Source organism: Sturnira hondurensis, unplaced genomic scaffold, assembly GCF_014824575.4.
Source record: "Sturnira hondurensis isolate 20B ecotype Veracruz unplaced genomic scaffold, ASM1482457v3 Scaffold0007187, whole genome shotgun sequence".
Classification (NCBI taxonomy): Eukaryota; Metazoa; Chordata; class Mammalia; order Chiroptera; family Phyllostomidae; genus Sturnira; species Sturnira hondurensis.
Window position 1 is genome coordinate 28,172 of NW_028079818.1, and position 20,393 is coordinate 48,564.

At 46.7% G+C, this 20,393-nt stretch overlaps 1 protein-coding gene across 1 annotated transcript; it reads left to right on the forward strand.

Moving 5' to 3' along the window:
• Window positions 1-12,622: 12,622 nt before the first annotated feature.
• LOC118990516 (polyadenylate-binding protein 1-like 2) lies at window positions 12,623-13,434 on the forward strand. Its single transcript, XM_037051113.1, has one exon. It carries the CDS (start codon window positions 12,689-12,691, stop codon window positions 13,289-13,291), a length of 603 nt encoding a protein of 200 aa, XP_036907008.1. The 5' UTR covers window positions 12,623-12,688; the 3' UTR covers window positions 13,292-13,434.
• Window positions 13,435-20,393: the final 6,959 nt, after the last annotated feature.

Below are 20,393 nucleotides of genomic sequence, written 5' to 3' on the forward strand. Positions count from 1 at the left end.
CGCCGCCGCCGCCGCTGCCGCCGCCGCCGCCGCCGCCGCCGCCACGGCTGCCGCCACCGCCTCCGCCTCCGCCTCCGCGTCGGAATCCTCAGCAGCATCATTCTCGTCCAGCACGGACACCTCAGCTTCTGCTGCTGCAGAGGCTTCGTGGGCACTGGCCTCCGCCACTGCCAGGGCTGCTGCCGCCAGAGCGGCCTCCGCCTCCTCTCCAGCCCGGACGGCTGCCGCCTTCCCCAGGGTGGCCTCTGCCACTGCCTCCTCTACTGGGGCCTCGGCCTCCACCTCAGTCTCCACTTCTGCTTCCGTCTCTGCTACCGAGGCCTCCGCCACCGCCTCTGCCACGGTCGCTGCCGCAGCCTCCGCCGCCGCTGCAGCCGCAGCCGCCACCGCCACTGTCGCAGCTGTCGCCACGGTCGCCGGTGCTGCCGGGCCGCTGCCGCGACCTCCCTTCCCGCAGTCTGGTGGGGGGTGTGGAGAGGCGGGAGAGGGCAGCAGGGCTGGTGGGCACCAGAGCCCGGGACGGGAGCGTGCTGAGGCAGGGGACCCTGGGCCAGCAGACCTGGCGAGACCAAGTCACCTGGGATGGCAAACACTGCCAGGAGCGCGCCTTTGCGAGTCGCTGCTGCCTCCAGTTTACTGCTGCCGCTGCTCAGTCGTGGGCAAGGGTGCAGGGCGCGGGAGGGCGGCGCGTGGTGGGGGGCAGGGGGTGTTGGCGTCTGCGGTCCGGGCAGCTGGGAAGGCTTCTGTCTCTTTGGTTCCCCCTGTGGCTGCTGCGGGGCTGCGGGCGGTGGGAGGGGGCAGGACCGGGAAGCTCGGGTTGAGGGTGACGTGGGTGTGAGTCCTCAGCCTCTCAGGTCGCCTGAATATTATAAAGAAGCGGTGGAGAAAGGGCTCCACGGTGCACTGAGGGAATACAGGTTCGGTTTAGGGTGTTTTGTGTTATCCCTCCTCACCCCATAGTGATTGGAACATTTAAGTGATGGGATCAACTACGTTGTACGGGCGTACGGGCGGCGGAGGGGGTGGGGCGGCACTGTGAATACACTTGCCTGGCCTGAACAAAGCCAATCAAAACGTTTTTCTCACATTCAGGTGGGCTCTTCCCACCTCAAAGTGCACACACACTCTCCAACATCACTGCCACCAAGGAAACAACTCCTTTTTGGAGTGGGAGCTGGAGCAAGTGGGGCAAGCTCTCCTGCAGTCTGCTGACCCATTTTCTCAAAGATCCCTCCCACTTTCCCAGCTCTTTGCCTCCTCTGCAACACTTGCAAAAGAGGGAATAGAGAACACAAGAACACATATTCATATATTCATAATGCCACGCCACAAATGTCTATGGAGTAGGTTGCATGTTGGTCCTTGACGATGCAGGGCCCTGGGAGGCAGAAGGACATAATCTGGTTTTGAGCTTGTCCTTGGAGCACACAGTCTGGACTGGAAACCCTGTCCTTGCTCCACACTATGAGAGACCTGGGGACCTAGGTTCTTCAGCCCCCCAACTCCTCCCACTCCCCCATTTCAACAAATGCTGCCCTGAAGGGGAGGAAGCAGGAGCCCCCTGGCCACACTGCTATCTTCACTGATACCCTGGAGAAAGATGAACCAAGGAATGGGGACATGGCTTGGTCCACAGCAGGTGCTTCTTTGCTCTTGGCTCTGTCCTCAAGGTGCTGAGGTTCCCAACACAAACCAGGGAATGCACATCCATGTTCAAAGTGAAACTCAACCCTGAAATTGCTCTAGAATGGGGTGCCTGGACGCAGTTCACCAGCTAGTATTTATGGAAGCCTTATCAAGTACTTGGCACTGGGGACTAGGGGACAAGCCATGTGATAAGTGAGCACTGTGCGTCGCTGCGTTGGAGCTGTGGGGTGGGGTAAGAGAAGGTGAGCAGTGTGTGCTGTTGGGGCACAGACACCACACAGGGCCAAATGCTGAGGGGACAAGCAAGTGAGCAACCATTAGAGTAGCATGTAACAGAGACTAGAGTCCCACTTCCTCCAGAAAGGAGAACCCAGCCACTAACTCTTCCTGGCAGGAACCAAGCGAGGCTGCAACAGAAGGTGAAACCCCAGAGGTGAACTCTGAAAGATGAGTAGCAGCAGTCTACCATGTTGAGGCAGGAGGGAAGGCATTCCAGACAGACAGATCACTCTGTGTCCAAGACCCTGTGGCATGCTGGCACACGCATGGTCATTTATGTTCATGCCTAAAATCTGCACTGGACAGAGCTCATGGTCTCCAGGGGCCCTGTGGTATGAGATGGAGCTGGGAGGTGTGGGGCCCTGAAAAGCAAGGGACAGTGCGTGGACTCCACACCCAAGCCAACGGGCACCACCTAGCACATTCAAGGAGGGAGTCAGTATGATCACACCTTCAGAAAGGGTGGAAATTGAACATCAATGCAGAAAGTAGCTAAGATAGCAGATCTTAAAAGTTCTCATCACAAGGGGGAAAATGTGTAGCTATGTGAGGTGATGAATAAACTGATTCTGGTAGTCATTTCACAGTATATATAATCTCAAATCATTATGCTCTATACCTTACAATTAAACAGTGTTATATGTCAATTATACCTCGATAAAATGAAGGGGCATCAGTACACATAGAGATGCATGTATGCCCCCGCACACGCACACACAACTGACTGAAAGCTGATAGAACAAAAGGAAGACAGTCGGATGTGGCCAGTCCCCGTGAAGGGTCAGAACGACCCTTGCCTTTGTCCTTCCTTTCCTTCCATAAATAGGGGTTTAGGGCTCACCGTGAGCCTGGCATTGAACTGTGGGCTGGAGTGGGGATCAGATGTAAAAAAAAAAATCTTCAAACCATAGTGCCTTCCCTCAGGGCATCTCAGTCCCCTAGAGCTCAGACTGCCCATCTACATAAAACAGGAGTGCCAGCAGAGGGCTGCAGGTGCTGTGTGATTGGACTAGAGTGACTAAGGAATTCCGTCGGAACAGCACATATTTTCTCTTCCCCCTCACTCCCATCCGTGCACCACCTTCTTTGGATAAATACACAGCTGTTTTCTCTGATGGTAGTATTGGCTGGATCTGGGGAGTTGCACATGATAGACCCACCCTAAACCTGTGGAACTGACTGGGTCACTGTGGAGTGCCAGGCAGTAAGAACTTTCCCATCGCTCCCTGGAACACATCCCAAGATGGCTGAGAAGCAGACGCGCAGACAGGTACCTCGTCACTTTGCAAAGTCCAGCCCTCTGCCCCTAGACAAGGCTAATGCCAGCAAAGGGAAAGGACAGGCACTTAGGAAAAGCCTGTTGTACAGCTGGTGCCTGACCAAAGTGATCACTGTCACTGCTGTTAGGAGCCATCTCTGGGGGAAGGGGGTCTAGGTAACTTGTACGCAGGAGGCAGATCACCTGTACCTCACCATATCAGGTGGCCATCCGAAGAGGGATCAGAAGAGGCATAGGCTAAGGGGCAAGCCATGATTGCTAGGGGTTAGGGGATGTGGGGATGATGACAAGAACTTCCTGGCCCATTAGGGAGCAGAAATGACAAGGGGGGTGGCAGTTCAAGGACCAGGACTCAACAAGATTTCCTTCCCTGGCTTTGACTTACAGCCCACAGAGCCACCAGAGATCAGTGGAACAGCAGGGCGGGGAGAGGTTCTGGGAAGTCGTGCCATGGCCAGCAAATCGCCAAACCCATCAATCCTGAACACAATCCCTAAGCCCCTGAATCTCCAGCAACAGAAACAGGGCTACTGACGTGACAAGGAGAGCAGCTAAGGTGTTGCTCTTCAAGTCCTTTCTCCCAGATGTCACCATGGGATTCCCTCATTCTTTTTCTCCCCCCTTAATTGCTGGCCATCTGCAATCAAAAGTGGTTTCACTAGTAGGCACTGTGACAGAGGCAAAAATGAAGAGCCCCATGGAGCTTCAGTGGAGGGAGGGAGAGGTCCCTTTCTTGTGGGAGGAAGTGTTATTCATTCCAGTCACTCAGCGACTCCACGAGTATTTATGGAGGACCTACAGTGTACCAGGCATTCTTCTGCCCAGAGGGTCCCTGCACTCAGGAACTTCCTCTTCTGCTGGGGACAACAGGCAAATAAGCACACCAGGAAATGTAGACGTACCTAAAGGTTCCTACAAATGCCCTCAGAGAAATAAACAAGATGACTTGGTACATGTTATCTAGTACCCAAGAAAAGTGTCAGACTTCTGCGATGCCCTTTCTGAGTACAATGAAATGTGGCCAGTTCTGCTAGGAACCAGGGAAAAACCTGCCCAGCAAGGCGGCCTGCAATTCCCTTGGCTCTGTGGCAGAAGAGGGGCACCAGAGAGGCAGAAGAGATGCCAGTGTGGCTGGAGCCCAGTGAAAGAGGAGATGGAGGAAACAGAGGAAGGTGCAGAGGTGGGAAAGAGCCATGACGAAGAGTTTGGTTTTTACTCAAAGTGCTCTGGGGAGCCAGAGAGAGAGAGAGAGAGAGAGAGAGAGAGGGAGGAATCAAGGGAGAGCCACGATCTAATTATAGTCAATAGTTTCCTCCAGCCGCTCTCTGTGGATCATATTACCAGTGGGCAGGACGCAAAGGAAAGGAGAGAGACCAGTTTGGTCTTATTTGAAGGACTATGCCCTGAGCCCTTCTCCCAAGTGGCTTTTATTGGGCATGGTATGTATAGGTGTATACATCATACATGCATAGCTCATCAATTGATATCAAAAGGCTATAGTCATACAAAGACAGGTATTATCTACCGATAAAAACAGAAGGAACACAGAGATTTGTCGTAGGTCAGGGTCTGCTAGTCATGCTGATGCCAGAGGGTCTTTAAGACGTGTTTCATGGGATAAGGAGTTTACTCCTTATGCCTTGAACTTAATTAAACATCTGGTTTATATTAACAGGATTTATCACAGGGAAAAAGCAGGCCTCACAGGATAAAATGTACATTTCAAGTCTGATTCCCACAGGAACCCTGGATGTTAGAGTTGAGCCATGACTGCCACCTACATTTTTACCTGGTTTTCCAGGGAGACTTAGTAGCCCCTTTCAGGGCTTGCTCTTGCGAGGCTACCATCTCCAAAACCACACAGAGTGGTCCCCAACATCTCTCCCTTTTTTGTTTGTTATGGCAGACACACTCCGAAGTCCAATGAAGCTACTTGCTCATTGTGTATACAATCCCTGGAAATCAACTTGTATATACATTTCAAGGCACAAAAGGCCGCAGTGATTAGGTGGCACCCCATGGCTCCAATGACCCAGACATGTAAATTTAGTCCTTCAAACCAAGTCTTTGGATTGAGCCATTGTAGATTGTCATGCAGGGTCTGAAAGACCTCCTTCTCAGTGAGTTGCTTCATGTCCTGAAGTTGTTGACGTAGCTCAAGCAGGAGTTGTTCAGTTTGTCCCTTGATATTGGAGAAAAAGGCCCCTCACAAGTAATGTTGGACTTCCTCCCATGAGTGCTGACTGGAGTTCCACTTCAGGGGGGTGACACACAGCTCAGAGCAGCATGGATCACAAGTGAGTCGTTGGCGAGTGACAAGAGCATCTTTGTCATCCATGCTATTTCTTCCTGGATCGGGGGAGTCCAATGGAATGGAGGTGGGTCGCGGAGCTGGGTAGCCTTTTCTATGATATGTCTTCGCCCTCTTCACCGGCAGCTCTAAAGGGTCCCTCCGGAGAGGAGACACAAGCATATCCTCTTCCCCAAGTTAGTAAATCAACAGTTCCTTTGTGGCTGGAACAGTCACAGGGAAAAGGGAGGAAAAGTCATTCTATGATTTCAAATTTGTGGGTTAACTGTCTACTTTGAATTGCTTGAGAGATGCCTCAGTGAGGTTAGTTGGGCATCTCCTCTTCCAACAGCTTTAAGCCCTTAACCAAGAGATTAGGCAGGGCCATTCCCAACGCTTGGCTGCCAGCAGACAGGGAGCAGTGCAAAGAGGCTCCAAGGGGTGACTGAAAATCAGCCTGAGTTTCAAAAGTGTCAATTTTTTTCCTCTGCTTGGAAAGACAGTCCCCCTGCTGTTTCTGCAAGTTGTAATGAGTTTGAGCAGCAAGTTAATTGCCCTGTTGTTCTCAGGACCTGGTAGCTTCCAGGTCTAGAAAGTGCAGTGTTTCAAAAACTTAGATGCTTATTTTCCTCCTTATTTCTTTTCTACCTCTAATTCCCTTCTTTAGTCATTTACCCCAATATCCTTTCTTCCCATGCTACACATGAGCGTGGCATATATCCTTTTCCTTTATTCCTTCTTACCCTTCTTCCTTCACAATCCGTCACTCCCCTCATTCCTTCTTTCTCTTTCTTTTAATTTGCTTTCTTAATTCCTTCTTTCTTCTTTCTTCTTCCTTCTACACAATCCTCCTTCAACTTGCACAGACCATATTTGATGTATACAGACTCTCTTTACCTTACACAACCTTCTTCAACTCTTCTAGCCCATTTTAGTTTGCCCTTTTAACTCATCCAGACATAACCAACTTTAGAATAACCCACATTCAATTCTATTTTTTTCAAGATACAATGCCATAATTTATAGTTTTCATTACCAAACCCATATATTTTTCCAATTTAATTAAAATTCTCAACTTTTAGTGATAACCAAAAGTAAGTAATTAGCATGCTTTAGATTGACAAATTTATAAACACATTTCATAACTTCCAGAAACAGTTTTTTCCCTACTGGCAAATATATTTACATTTCTTTTCATTCTTGGTGATTACTGCATTCTTTGAATGTGTCAAAAGTGAGCTGTGTCATTATCTAGTGCCCTTGACAACTTTAGGGAGGCTGGAGAAGAGGGAGGGAGGAGACACCAGGCATAGCACGGCCTGTTCCCAAGACTAAAGCAGTTCCTGGGCCTCCAGAAGGAGGATTCAGAGTGTTAAAAAGGCACATTTTCTCATTGTTGTTCTTCCTGAGCTTTTTACTGTCTGAAAGGGGAGCAAGATCTTTTCCCCTCTTTCAACAATCAATTTAAATTCTTTCTGAGCAGAATCCTTATGATGTAGCAACATTAGAGATCTCATGCCATTTACCAGAGGTTTAGCAAAACATTTAGAGACTGGAACTGAGCCATTCCCTTCAAAACAGAAACAAAAATAAAACCTAAAGCAAAGACAAAATTCAAGCAAACCAGTATCTTCAAATTAAATCCTCTAAAAGGAGGGAATGAGACACTAGCCTTAGACTCTTATCTCACGCCACCTGGTAATACAACTGACCCTGACAAGATCTAAATGGCATGAAGCCCAAATAGCAGAGACATTATTTGACACAGACCAATACGCTGAATAGCCTTTAAAGGCCCAAAAGGCAAAGCCCAAACGGCAGAAGCAGAAGATTCTAGGGTTATACAAAACAACAAAGATCAAACCAAGTTTCCCAAAAGATGAGAAAGCAAGCAGCCCTAGCTCCGCCTAAGTAGTTCTGTAAGCCTTTTCTGCCCAGTATGTCTGGAAATGGAGGGAGGAGAGAAGAGGAAGCTGAAAGCAAAGCGGCCACAGGAGAGGTGGCCCGGGAAGAAATCCCCTTTCCCTTATCTCAGACACGCCAGTGGCATAACCAAAAACCTCTCGGTGCCAGTGTCCCTTACATGGGATAAAAGGCACCGAATCCCATCTGTCTGGGTGTGCCTGTCCGTCACAATGGCTCATAGCCTCTGTCCCTGTTAGGGCACCAGATGTGGGAGAACTCCATTCCATGGAGCTCTCTTGGCTGCGGCGGATGAGGGTAAATCGTCCTGGACACAATCTTGCCGTTCTGGCAGGAAAGGGGATGGCGATTCCCTCTAGTGGAGAATGCCCTGAACCCTTCTCCCAAATGGCTTTTATTGGGAATGGTACGTGTAGGTGTATACATGCATAGCTCATCAATCATTATCAAAAGGCTATAGTCATACAAAGACAGGTATTATCTACCGATAAAAACAGAAGGAACACAGAGATTTGTCATAGGTCAGGGTCTGTTAGTCATCCTGATGCCAGAGGGCCTTTAAGACCCGTTTCATGAGATAAGGAGTTTACTCTTTATGCCTAGAACTTAATTAAACATCCGGTTTATATTGACAGGGTTTATCACTAGGCAAAGCAGGCTTCACAGGATAAAAAGTACATTTCAGGCCTGATTGCCACGGGAACCCTCGGTGTTAGAGTCGCGTCATACCTGCCACCTGCATTTTTACCTGGTTTTCCAGGGAGACTTAGTAGCCCCTTTCAGGGCTTGCTCTTGCAAGGTTACAGTCTCTGAAACCACACAGAGCAGGCCCCAGCATTTTGGGTTTCTTTGGATATATTCCCAGAAGTGAAATTGCTGGATCAAAAGGATCTATTTTTTAATTTTTTGAGTTATCTCCACACTGCTTTCCACAGTGGCTGCACCAACCTACATTCCCACCAACAGTGGAAAAGGGTTCCCCTTATTCCACATTCTTGCCTTCCCCTGTTTGTTGCTTTATTGACCATAGCCATTTTGACAGATATGAAATGATATCTCATTGTGGTTTTAATTTGCATTTCTCTGGTGATTAGTGATGTTGAACATCTTTTCATTTGTCTATTGGCCATCTGTATGTCCTCTTTGGAGAAGTGTCTATTCTACTTCTTTGTCCATTTTTTAATTGGGCTGTTCATTATTTTCGGTGTTGAGTTTTGTAAGTTCTTTATAAATTTTGGATATTCACCCCTTATCAGATGTACCAGCAAATATGTTCTCCCATTCTGTGGGTTGTCTTTTTATTTTGTTGATGATTTCCTTTGCTGTGCAAACACTTTTTAGCTTGATGTAGTCCCATTTGTTTATTTTTTCTTTTCTTTTCCTTGCCTGGGGAACTATATCTGATAAAATATTGGTATGAGCAATGTGTGAGATTTTGCTGCCTGTGTTTTCTTCTACAATTTTTATGGTTTCCAGTGTAACATTTAAGTCTTTGATTCATTTGGAATTTATTCTTGTGTGTGGTGTTAGAAGATGGTCAAGTTTGATTTTTCTACATGTATCTGCCCAATTTTTGAAATACCATTTATAGAATAGATTATCTCTCTTCCATTTCATGTGCTTGCCAAAAGACTGGGTCTTTTTTATGACGCTGAGGTCCACTGAGGCCCTTACTAAGTTCCTTGGGCATCCTCTCTTAAAGATTTTATTTATTTATTTATTTATTTATTTAATTTATTTATTTATACATACATAAACCAAAAGGTTGCTGATTTGATTCTCAGTCAGGGCCAATGCCTGGGTTGTGGACCAGGAAAGGAAAACATACATTAATGTTTCTCTCCCTCTCTTTCTCTCTCCATTCCCCTTTCTCTATAAATAAATAAATAAATAAAATCTTTAAGAGAGGATGCCCAAGGAACTTAGTAAGGACCTCAGTGGACCTCCCTTTGCTGGCACTAGCCTTGTCTAGGGGCAGAGGGCTGGACTTTGCAAAGTGACGAGGTACCTGTCTGCGCGTCTGCTTCTCAGCCATCTTGGGATGTGTTCCAGGGAGCGATGGGAAAGTTCTTACTGCCTGGCACTCCACAGTGACCCAGTCAGTTCCACAGGTTTAGGGTGGGTCTATCATGTGCAACTCCCCAGATCCAGCCAATACTACCATCAGAGAAAACAGCTGTGTATTTATCCAAAGAAGGTGGTGCACGGATGGGAGTGAGGGGGAAGAGAAAATATGTGCTGTTCCGACGGAATTCCTTAGTCACTCTAGTCCAATCACACAGCACCTGCAGCCCTCTGCTGGCACTCCTGTTTTATGTAGATGGGCAGTCTGAGCTCTAGGGGACTGAGATGCCCTGAGGGAAGGCACTATGGTTTGAAGATTTTTTTTTTTACATCTGATCCCCACTCCAGCCCACAGTTCAATGCCAGGCTCACGGTGAGCCCTAAACCCCTATTTATGGAAGGAAAGGAAGGACAAAGGCAAGGGTCGTTCTGACCCTTCACGGGGACTGGCCACATCCGACTGTCTTCCTTTTGTTCTATCAGCTTTCAGTCAGTTGTGTGTGCGTGTGCGGGGGCATACATGCATCTCTATGTGTACTGATGCCCCTTCATTTTATCGAGGTATAATTGACATATAACACTGTTTAATTGTAAGGTATAGAGCATAATGATTTGAGATTATATATACTGTGAAATGACTACCAGAATCAGTTTATTCATCACCTCACATAGCTACACATTTTCCCCCTTGTGATGAGAACTTTTAAGATCTGCTATCTTAGCTACTTTCTGCATTGATGTTCAATTTCCACCCTTTCTGAAGGTGTGATCATACTGACTCCCTCCTTGAATGTGCTAGGTGGTGCCCGTTGGCTTGGGTGTGGAGTCCACGCACTGTCCCTTGCTTTTCAGGGCCCCACACCTCCCAGCTCCATCTCATACCACAGGGCCCCTGGAGACCATGAGCTCTGTCCAGTGCAGATTTTAGGCATGAACATAAATGACCATGCGTGTGCCAGCATGCCACAGGGTCTTGGACACAGAGTGATCTGTCTGTCTGGAATGCCTTCCCTCCTGCCTCAACATGGTAGACTGCTGCTACTCATCTTTCAGAGTTCACCTCTGGGGTTTCACCTTCTGTTGCAGCCTCGCTTGGTTCCTGCCAGGAAGAGTTAGTGGCTGGGTTCTCCTTTCTGGAGGAAGTGGGACTCTAGTCTCTGTTACATGCTACTCTAATGGTTGCTCACTTGCTTGTCCCCTCAGCATTTGGCCCTGTGTGGTGTCTGTGCCCCAACAGCACACACTGCTCACCTTCTCTTACCCCACCCCACAGCTCCAACGCAGCGACGCACAGTGCTCACTTATCACATGGCTTGTCCCCTAGTCCCCAGTGCCAAGTACTTGATAAGGCTTCCATAAATACTAGCTGGTGAACTGCGTCCAGGCACCCCATTCTAGAGCAATTTCAGGGTTGAGTTTCACTTTGAACATGGATGTGCATTCCCTGGTTTGTGTTGGGAACCTCAGCACCTTGAGGACAGAGCCAAGAGCAAAGAAGCACCTGCTGTGGACCAAGCCATGTCCCCATTCCTTGGTTCATCTTTCTCCAGGGTATCAGTGAAGATAGCAGTGTGGCCAGGGGGCTCCTGCTTCCTCCCCTTCAGGGCAGCATTTGTTGAAATGGGGGAGTGGGAGGAGTTGGGGGGCTGAAGAACCTAGGTCCCCAGGTCTCTCATAGTGTGGAGCAAGGACAGGGTTTCCAGTCCAGACTGTGTGCTCCAAGGACAAGCTCAAAACCAGATTATGTCCTTCTGCCTCCCAGGGCCCTGCATCGTCAAGGACCAACATGCAACCTACTCCATAGACATTTGTGGCGTGGCATTATGAATATATGAATATGTGTTCTTGTGTTCTCTATTCCCTCTTTTGCAAGTGTTGCAGAGGAGGCAAAGAGCTGGGAAAGTGGGAGGGATCTTTGAGAAAATGGGTCAGCAGACTGCAGGAGAGCTTGCCCCACTTGCTCCAGCTCCCACTCCAAAAAGGAGTTGTTTCCTTGGTGGCAGTGATGTTGGAGAGTGTGTGTGCACTTTGAGGTGGGAAGAGCCCACCTGAATGTGAGAAAAACGTTTTGATTGGCTTTGTTCAGGCCAGGCAAGTGTATTCACAGTGCCGCCCCACCCCCTCCGCCGCCCGTACGCCCGTACAACGTAGTTGATCCCATCACTTAAATGTTCCAATCACTATGGGGTGAGGAGGGATAACACAAAACACCCTAAACCGAACCTGTATTCCCTCAGTGCACCGTGGAGCCCTTTCTCCACCGCTTCTTTATAATATTCAGGCGACCTGAGAGGCTGAGGACTCACACCCACGTCACCCTCAACCCGAGCTTCCCGGTCCTGCCCCCTCCCACCGCCCGCAGCCCCGCAGCAGCCACAGGGGGAACCAAAGAGACAGAAGCCTTCCCAGCTGCCCGGACCGCAGACGCCAACACCCCCTGCCCCCCACCACGCGCCGCCCTCCCGCGCCCTGCACCCTTGCCCACGACTGAGCAGCGGCAGCAGTAAACTGGAGGCAGCAGCGACTCGCAAAGGCGCGCTCCTGGCAGTGTTTGCCATCCCAGGTGACTTGGTCTCGCCAGGTCTGCTGGCCCAGGGTCCCCTGCCTCAGCACGCTCCCGTCCCGGGCTCTGGTGCCCACCAGCCCTGCTGCCCTCTCCCGCCTCTCCACACCCCCCACCAGACTGCGGGAAGGGAGGTCGCGGCAGCGGCCCGGCAGCACCGGCGACCGTGGCGACAGCTGCGACAGTGGCGGTGGCGGCTGCGGCTGCAGCGGCGGCGGAGGCTGCGGCAGCGACCGTGGCAGAGGCGGTGGCGGAGGCCTCGGTAGCAGAGACGGAAGCAGAAGTGGAGACTGAGGTGGAGGCCGAGGCCCCAGTAGAGGAGGCAGTGGCAGAGGCCACCCTGGGGAAGGCGGCAGCCGTCCGGGCTGGAGAGGAGGCGGAGGCCGCTCTGGCGGCAGCAGCCCTGGCAGTGGCGGAGGCCAGTGCCCACGAAGCCTCTGCAGCAGCAGAAGCTGAGGTGTCCGTGCTGGACGAGAATGATGCTGCTGAGGATTCCGACGCGGAGGCGGAGGCGGAGGCGGTGGCGGCAGCCGTGGCGGCGGCGGCGGCGGCGGCGGCGGCAGCGGCGGCGGCGGCGGCGGCAGCTGCGGCCACCGCGGATGCAGAAACTGGCGGGAGCTCTGAAGAGAGCCCAGACTTTCCTATGGCCTCATTGTACGTGGGAGACCTGCACCCCGAGGTGACAGAGGCAATGCTGTACGAGAAGTTCAGCCCCGCAGGACCTATCCTCTCTATCCGCATTTGCAGAGACAAGATCACCCGTCGCTCCTTGGGTTACGCATATGTCAACTACCAGCAACCGGTGGATGCCAAGCGGGCCCTGGAGACCCTGAACTTTGATGTCATCAAGGGCAGGCCAGTGCGCATCATGTGGTCCCAGAGGGACCCCTCGCTGCGCAAAAGCGGGGTGGGCAACGTCTTCATCAAGAACCTGGGCAAGACTATCGACAACAAGGCTCTGTACAACATCTTCTCGGCGTTCGGCAACATCCTCTCCTGCAAAGTGGCTTGCGACGAAAAGGGGCCCAAGGGCTACGGTTTCGTGCACTTCCAGAAGCAGGAGTCCGCTGAGCGGGCCATTGATGCAATGAATGGCATGTTCCTGAACTACCGGAAAATTTTCGTTGGGAGATTCAAGTCCCATAAAGAACGAGAGGCTGAAAGGGGGGCTTGGGCCAGGCAGTCCACCAGTGCTGACATCAAAGATTTCGAGGAAGACACCGACGAGGAGGCCACCCTGCGATGAAGACATCCCAGGAGCGAGCCAGCCAGCAGAGCCAAACCTTGGCTGCGACCCGGTTTACAACCCGCTCTTTGTCCCCCTAACCCACCAGCAGTGTATTGTATTGAGAGTGCAGCGCTCTCGCTCTCTCTCGCTCTCTCCCTCCGTCTCTCTCTCCCTCCCTCCCTCCCTCCCTCCCCTGTCCTCCCTCTCACCCTCTATCTTCTCTTCTCTTTCCTTTCCTTCTCCCCCCCCCCACCCACCAAGGGCGTTGTGAATAATCTTGCTACTGTGTGCCACTTGATAAATTAGACGCTGCCTCCTCTCCTCCTGGTCTGGTTTTAGAAAGCACCTTCTCGCTTTGTTTACTGCACAGGTGATACCATTTCATGGTAGAGACATCAGAAAGCAGAAGGAAATCAGACGAGGGGAAGCCAAGAGAGTACTTACTGCCCCTTATTCAGCTACCCAGAGACACCTACCTGTACCTTTTCAGTGTACTGTTTTTCCAGGCTTTCTCTCCCTCCCTCCCCCCTCCCCTCCGCGTTCTCACCCCCCCCCCCCTCCACCGCTCCTTCCCTTTTAACACACTGTTACAGACTGGTTCATTATGTGGTGTTTCTCAACATGTGTTTTCACAAACTAAAACCAAACAAAAGTCGACCCACTGAACTTCTTTCCATGGCATTCAACAGGCTCCCCGAAATGTCATATTCAGTGCCTGCAGAGTGTATCGATGGATCTTGACATTTCTGTAACCATTCCCGCATTGCTGGACATTCAGGTGGTGCCTAGCTCTTTCCCTATGTTGAAACCCAACACCGCATACTCTGATGAGTGACTCCTTCCTTGTCAAGCCAAATCTTGGACTTGCAGGATCCACCCATGGACATTTTAAACACTTTTCCTGTCTGTTGCCAAAAGACCCCTTCATGAGTATTGTACCGATTTGCATTCATACCCACCAGCACAGCTAGTAAAAAACAGTACGCCCATTTCCCCTGCATAGTCTCCTGGTAACTGTAATTGATGTGTGTGAGTGTGTGTGTGTGTGTGTGTGTGTTGGCCAGCTGGATGAGCTGCAAATGGCATTTTGCCGTCCTTGGTTGTTTTCCTGGATTTAAGTACTGTGTATCACCCACCTCCTTCCCCTGTGCCTACTTCCCGCCATTTTCCCATTGTCAAAAAAAGTAAATAATAACAACTCAGCTTCATTAAAGGAAAAAAAGTCACAAAGCAGACTAGTTAGCAGAACGACACTGATGTCACTAGTTAGTAATCAATCCTTATGACACCCATGTCTTCCTGAATCATATTTAGCGGCATCTGCCCAATATTTTTCTTGCGATATATATGTGAATTTTAATGTATATACTGTTTCAATATCTGCTTTTTCATACATAAATATATAATGTAGATATACATAGATGTATAGTTAGATATTCTCAAACTTCTTTTCATGTCATTAAATATTCTTCTAAAATACTTTCCATGGTTGTTTAGTGTTCTAGTGTGTGGGTTAGGGGAATAGATAGATGCATAATGTATGTATGCATCTATTTCCATATTTAGATATGGATATGTGTTTTTTTCACTGCTTTATTATTGTTGAACATTTGAGTGGTTTTTTCCTAATCTAAACTCAATATATCTTAAAAATCCTNTTCTCCCCCCCCCCCCCCCCACCGCTCCTTCCCTTTTAACACACTGTTACAGACTGGTTCATTATGTGGTGTTTCTCAACATGTGTTTTCACAAACTAAAACCAAACAAAAGTCGACCCACTGAACTTCTTTCCATGGCATTCAACAGGCTCCCCGAAATGTCATATTCAGTGCCTGCAGAGTGTATCGATGGATCTTGACATTTCTGTAACCATTCCCGCATTGCTGGACATTCAGGTGGTGCCTAGCTCTTTCCCTATGTTGAAACCCAACACCGCATACTCTGATGAGTGACTCCTTCCTTGTCAAGCCAAATCTTGGACTTGCAGGATCCACCCATGGACATTTTAAACACTTTTCCTGTCTGTTGCCAAAAGACCCCTTCATGAGTATTGTACCGATTTGCATTCATACCCACCAGCACAGCTAGTAAAAAACAGTACGCCCATTTCCCCTGCATAGTCTCCTGGTAACTGTAATTGATGTGTGTGAGTGTGTGTGTGTGTGTGTGTGTGTGTGTTGGCCAGCTGGATGAGCTGCAAATGGCATTTTGCCGTCCTTGGTTGTTTTCCTGGATTTAAGTACTGTGTATCACCCACCTCCTTCCCCTGTGCCTACTTCCCACCATTTTCCCATTGTCAAAAAAAGTAAATAATAACAACTCAGCTTCATTAAAGGAAAAAAAGTCACAAAGCAGACTAGTTAGCAGAACGACACTGATGTCACTAGTTAGTAATCAATCCTTATGACCACCCATGTCTTCCTGAATCATTTTCATCCTTTCCTGTGTAATATTTTCGAAGAACTACCTGAAACATTTTTGGCTGTACCTCTTTAGTATTTTTCTTATTAAAATCATATATGTATATAATGTTTTATATGTGCTCTTCATGTATAAATCACTGTATGTACATATACATGCACATACACACTCTTGAACTTCATATTATATCATTAAAATATTTTAAAATACTTGATCTGTTAGTATTCCATTGAATTGATGGCTCAGTTCATGGATAAATTTATATACATATGTATATCCATGTCCATATGTTTGTGTTTGTATCTATGTGTGTGTATATATTATCAATTACTTCCTACATCTAGGTGATAACTAGATTTTTCTTTATCTAAACCAAGCTGCACAATTGTATCACAAGGCACAAATCTTGCTGAGTTTCAACATCACTTTCTGAACAAACATTGCTAAACGTAAATTTTAAGTATCAAATTATATGGTAGTTTTTCTGGGATGTGCATTATTAAATGGTCATATGTAATTAAAGGATAAATTTATTTTTGTAAGGCAGAGCACTATTAACAAAATCTGGATGCCTATATTACTTTCTTCACTTGGTATTACAATTATTTCTACGTTTTTTAAATATTTTTTCTGGGAAACATAAGTTTTTGTTTTTGTTTATTTTAAACCTTGTATACAAATTATATATGACTAATAGAAAATATTTTAAGAAATTCTTGATATAACCAAAGAAAGTCAAAATCCAGTATTAAATCTAATAACAGTATTTGACAAAATAATATTTGCAGCCCAACAAGGTGGGCAGTACATGGGCACTCATTCACACTCACACACACTCATACATGTCAATTAGATCTACTACCTTTATATTTGTAATAAACTATGCATTGTTTCATTGAGGGGTACTATCACTATCACTGTACCCTGGGGCCTCATTTCTAAATTATTATATATCTTCTTTTCATTATTTTGTTTCATAAATTTCATCACAGGTTAAAAAATTTCTACAACTAAGATTCCTTTGAATATGTTTTAAATGGTTCTGATTTTTTTTGAATGTAAGATAAATTATATAGTGAAAAACTTTGAACCTGAATGTCTTGGAATGTTTTACTGCTCTCTATTCCTTACTCTTGTAATATCAGAATGATAGAAATATGGATGTGTCAAATATTTTTCTATGTATATTGCCAAATGTTTCTCCTTTAAAGTTTATACCAACCTGTACTATAAAAGAGTGGATATATATCTGCCCAGGTATTTAAATTGGTCAACATATTTTTTAGTACTTTTTATTTCTGCAAAACTTTTTTCTAAATCATTTTTCATTTTTCAGTTATAGTGGACATACCATATTATAGTAGCTTCAGGTGTACACCCCAGTGATTAGACATTATATAACTTACTAAGTGAACATGCTGGTAAATCCTATATCCATATTACACCACACATAGTTATTAGAACATTATTATTAACTATATTTCCTATATTGTACCTTTATATCCCCATGACTATTATTTACCAATTTCTACTTCTTAATCCCTCCACCTTTTTCACCCATGACCCCTGCCCCTGTCCCATCTGGCACGTTGTAAAAATATTACCTGTATCTATGAGTCTCTTTCTGTTTTCCTTGTTGATTTATTTTCTTTTTTAGATTCAATTGTTAATAGGTATCTATTTACTGCCAATTTATTGTTCATGTTTTTATCTCCATTTTTAGCCTTCTTAAAGAATACCCTTTAACTTTTCATGTAATACTGGTTGGTGGTGATGAACTCTAGTTTTTTCTTTTTTATGATTCATTTTTTAATTTAATTTTTATTGTATTTATTTCCATTACCATTTAGCCCCATTATACCCTACTCCCCCAGCAATCACCAGACTGTTGTCTGTGTCCATGAGTCCTTTTTCTGTTAACTCAATACCTCCACTCCCTAACCACCCCTCACTAGCTGTCATCCTGCTCTCCATCTATGAGTCTGTAACCATTTCCCTTGTTAGTTATGTTTGTTCATTAGATTGTGCATATGAATGATATCTTATGGTATTTGTCTTTCTCTGACTGGCTTATTTCACTTAGCATAATTTTCTCCAGGTCCATCCATACAGTCACACAGAGTAAAACTTTCTTCTTTTTTATGACTGAGTACTATTCCATAGTATAAATATCCCGTCGTTACTTTATCCACTCATCTACTGATAGATACTTGGATGCTTCCATATCTTGGCAATTGTAAATAATGCTGCAATGAACATAGGGATGCTTAGCTTGCTTCAAATTAGTGTTTTGGTGTGGGAGGAACTGCAGAATTCCTCCTGTCTGCCATGAATCAGAAATAAGCCCTGAGAAAATGATGAGCCATCAGAAGACATTGAGAAGGACTGGGCAGTTGAACGGGCCAACCTCAAACATGACTTCTCTCCTAGGCTTGTGTGGTCCAGCCTCAATGTCCTTGCTCAGTCCTGCTTTCAGTGATCCCAGATGCACATGCATGGAAGTGGTTTAACATGAGACAACAAAGACTTTGTGTGCTGGGGTTTGGTCTTCTCTTTCTGTTCACTTCTCAGCAGAGCATAAAAAAGAGATAGGTTCAGATACTGAGACACTGAAAGAGTGTTTGGACCCAGCACTCCTCTTTCATTTCATATGGCCCACCTCCTTCTTCCTACCAGGAGGGAGAAATAAAAATGTGTGGGGATGCTATTCAGAGAGCAGGGTGAAAAGAGTACAAAAGAATGGAAGGAGGTAAGGGGTGGGGTACTTGTGGGCAGAGGGATAGATCCACTCTACCTGCAAAAATGAATCAAAACACTGAAAATGGGGGTCTGCACAAAGAAGACTCTTTCCATGAGTTTCCCATCAACATAGTTGTAGGAAGCAGGCTCAGGGGAGTAGAGCATAAAAGCATAACTGTATTTTAGAGTGGAGAAATTGTCAATTCACACTGTGCCTACAAATTCTCCTGAAAGAAAATAATCATGGATACAGTCCAACAAAAAAGCAGCCTTAGGCATTTATTTAGGAAGAATGGGAAAATGCTGGGTGTGCCTCTGTTATTTGACAAATAATAACAATCATTAGCAAATTGTCTTGATTAAATACAACACATTTAGCAAGTGGTACTTTGGGGACTGATATGTGGGGCAGATAAAGGAATGGAAATTGAGCCTATAGACATGAGAGCCCAGGACATCAGGACATACGCTCAAGCATGTTCATCACAGCGTTCCTACTGGGCCAAGTAGGACACAGAACAGCACTCATCAGTTGAGGAATAGATGAAGAAGTCTATAGGGCAGCCATTCCATGGATTATTATGCAACCATTAGCAAGTATGAATTAAGTCCATATGGGTTGATATGGGCAACCCCCAAATACGCTATTATTAAGTGAGAACAGCAGATTGCAGAGAAGGAAACAGTATAAGGTCCTACTTTTGGTAAAAGGCGAAAGATTTATACGATTTGAAGAGAAACCAGAGTATGCTACTTTTGGGAGAAGTGGAAAACGTTATGAGGTTGTGGTCTCATACATTTTGCCTGCCGGATGTCTCAGACATTTGTCCTTAAACAGCAAAATTGGAACTCCTGAACTTCTTTCACCTCCTGCCCTCTACACTCCCTAACTTTGCTCCTCCCACAGAAGTCTTCCCCTTCTCAATGAATAGCATCAACATCTATCCAGGTATTCAAGTGAAATAAAAATGGAGGTGCACACTTATTTCCTTCCTCTCACAGTCCCATATCCTCCTCCAGCCACTATCTCATCTTTTAGCAACCCTTATCCCCTCCACCTCCCAAACACCACTGGAATCTCTCCAATTCCACTGGAATCATCCACCATTATATCTCTCATGGGTTCCTGCCATAGCTTCCTAACTGGTCGCCCACTTTGACCAAACCCCCTTCCTTCTCCAGCCAGTAGTCAGACTGTTTTTCTGAGAAATGAATGGTTCCTTTCTCTTCCCTTATACAAAAGCCCAGAAGGGCTCCCCATTTCACTTCCAGTAGAGTGCAAACTCCTCAACATGGCCTAATTGTAATGAGCTGCATGATTTGTCCCTTGCCAACCTGGCCATTGTCACCTTTCTATTTCCTGGTCATTGTGGGCCTTCTCTGAATACTCTGAATACTCCAGGATCCAAGCTCAAGCCTTCCCGGGGCCTTCCTAAAAGGACCTCTTTCTCCATCCTTCTAAAATCATGAACATTTTAAAGCACACAGAAAATTACAGTGAGTCAGAGAACATTCACCCCAGTACAAAATCACTCAGAATGAACAAAAAATAGAATTTGTCTTATTTTTGTTTCAGATGTTTAGATATTTATGATGACAAAACAATGCAAAATATAGCTACCATCCCTGATGGAGCCCTCCATGAACTCATTTCCTCCTCTCTTCATCACCATAAGGCACACCCTTAGGCTACTTCTGGGTGTGACTGAGGGCAGAAGACAAGACCTTGACTTGTCTCTAATACCCTTTTCTCTCTCTGTCTCTTTCCCCTTACTCCTTCTCTGAGCTTGAGAATTTCTCTGACCCTTTGCTGTCCATCTCTCAGAAGCAGAGAGGGCCCAAAAATGAAACATAATTGGTGATATTTGTGCTTAGGATGGGCATGAGGAATGAAGACGCTATTCTCCCAGGAGTTCTTGCATATTCCTAAGTTGCTGAGCCTAAATTCCTCAAAGAATAT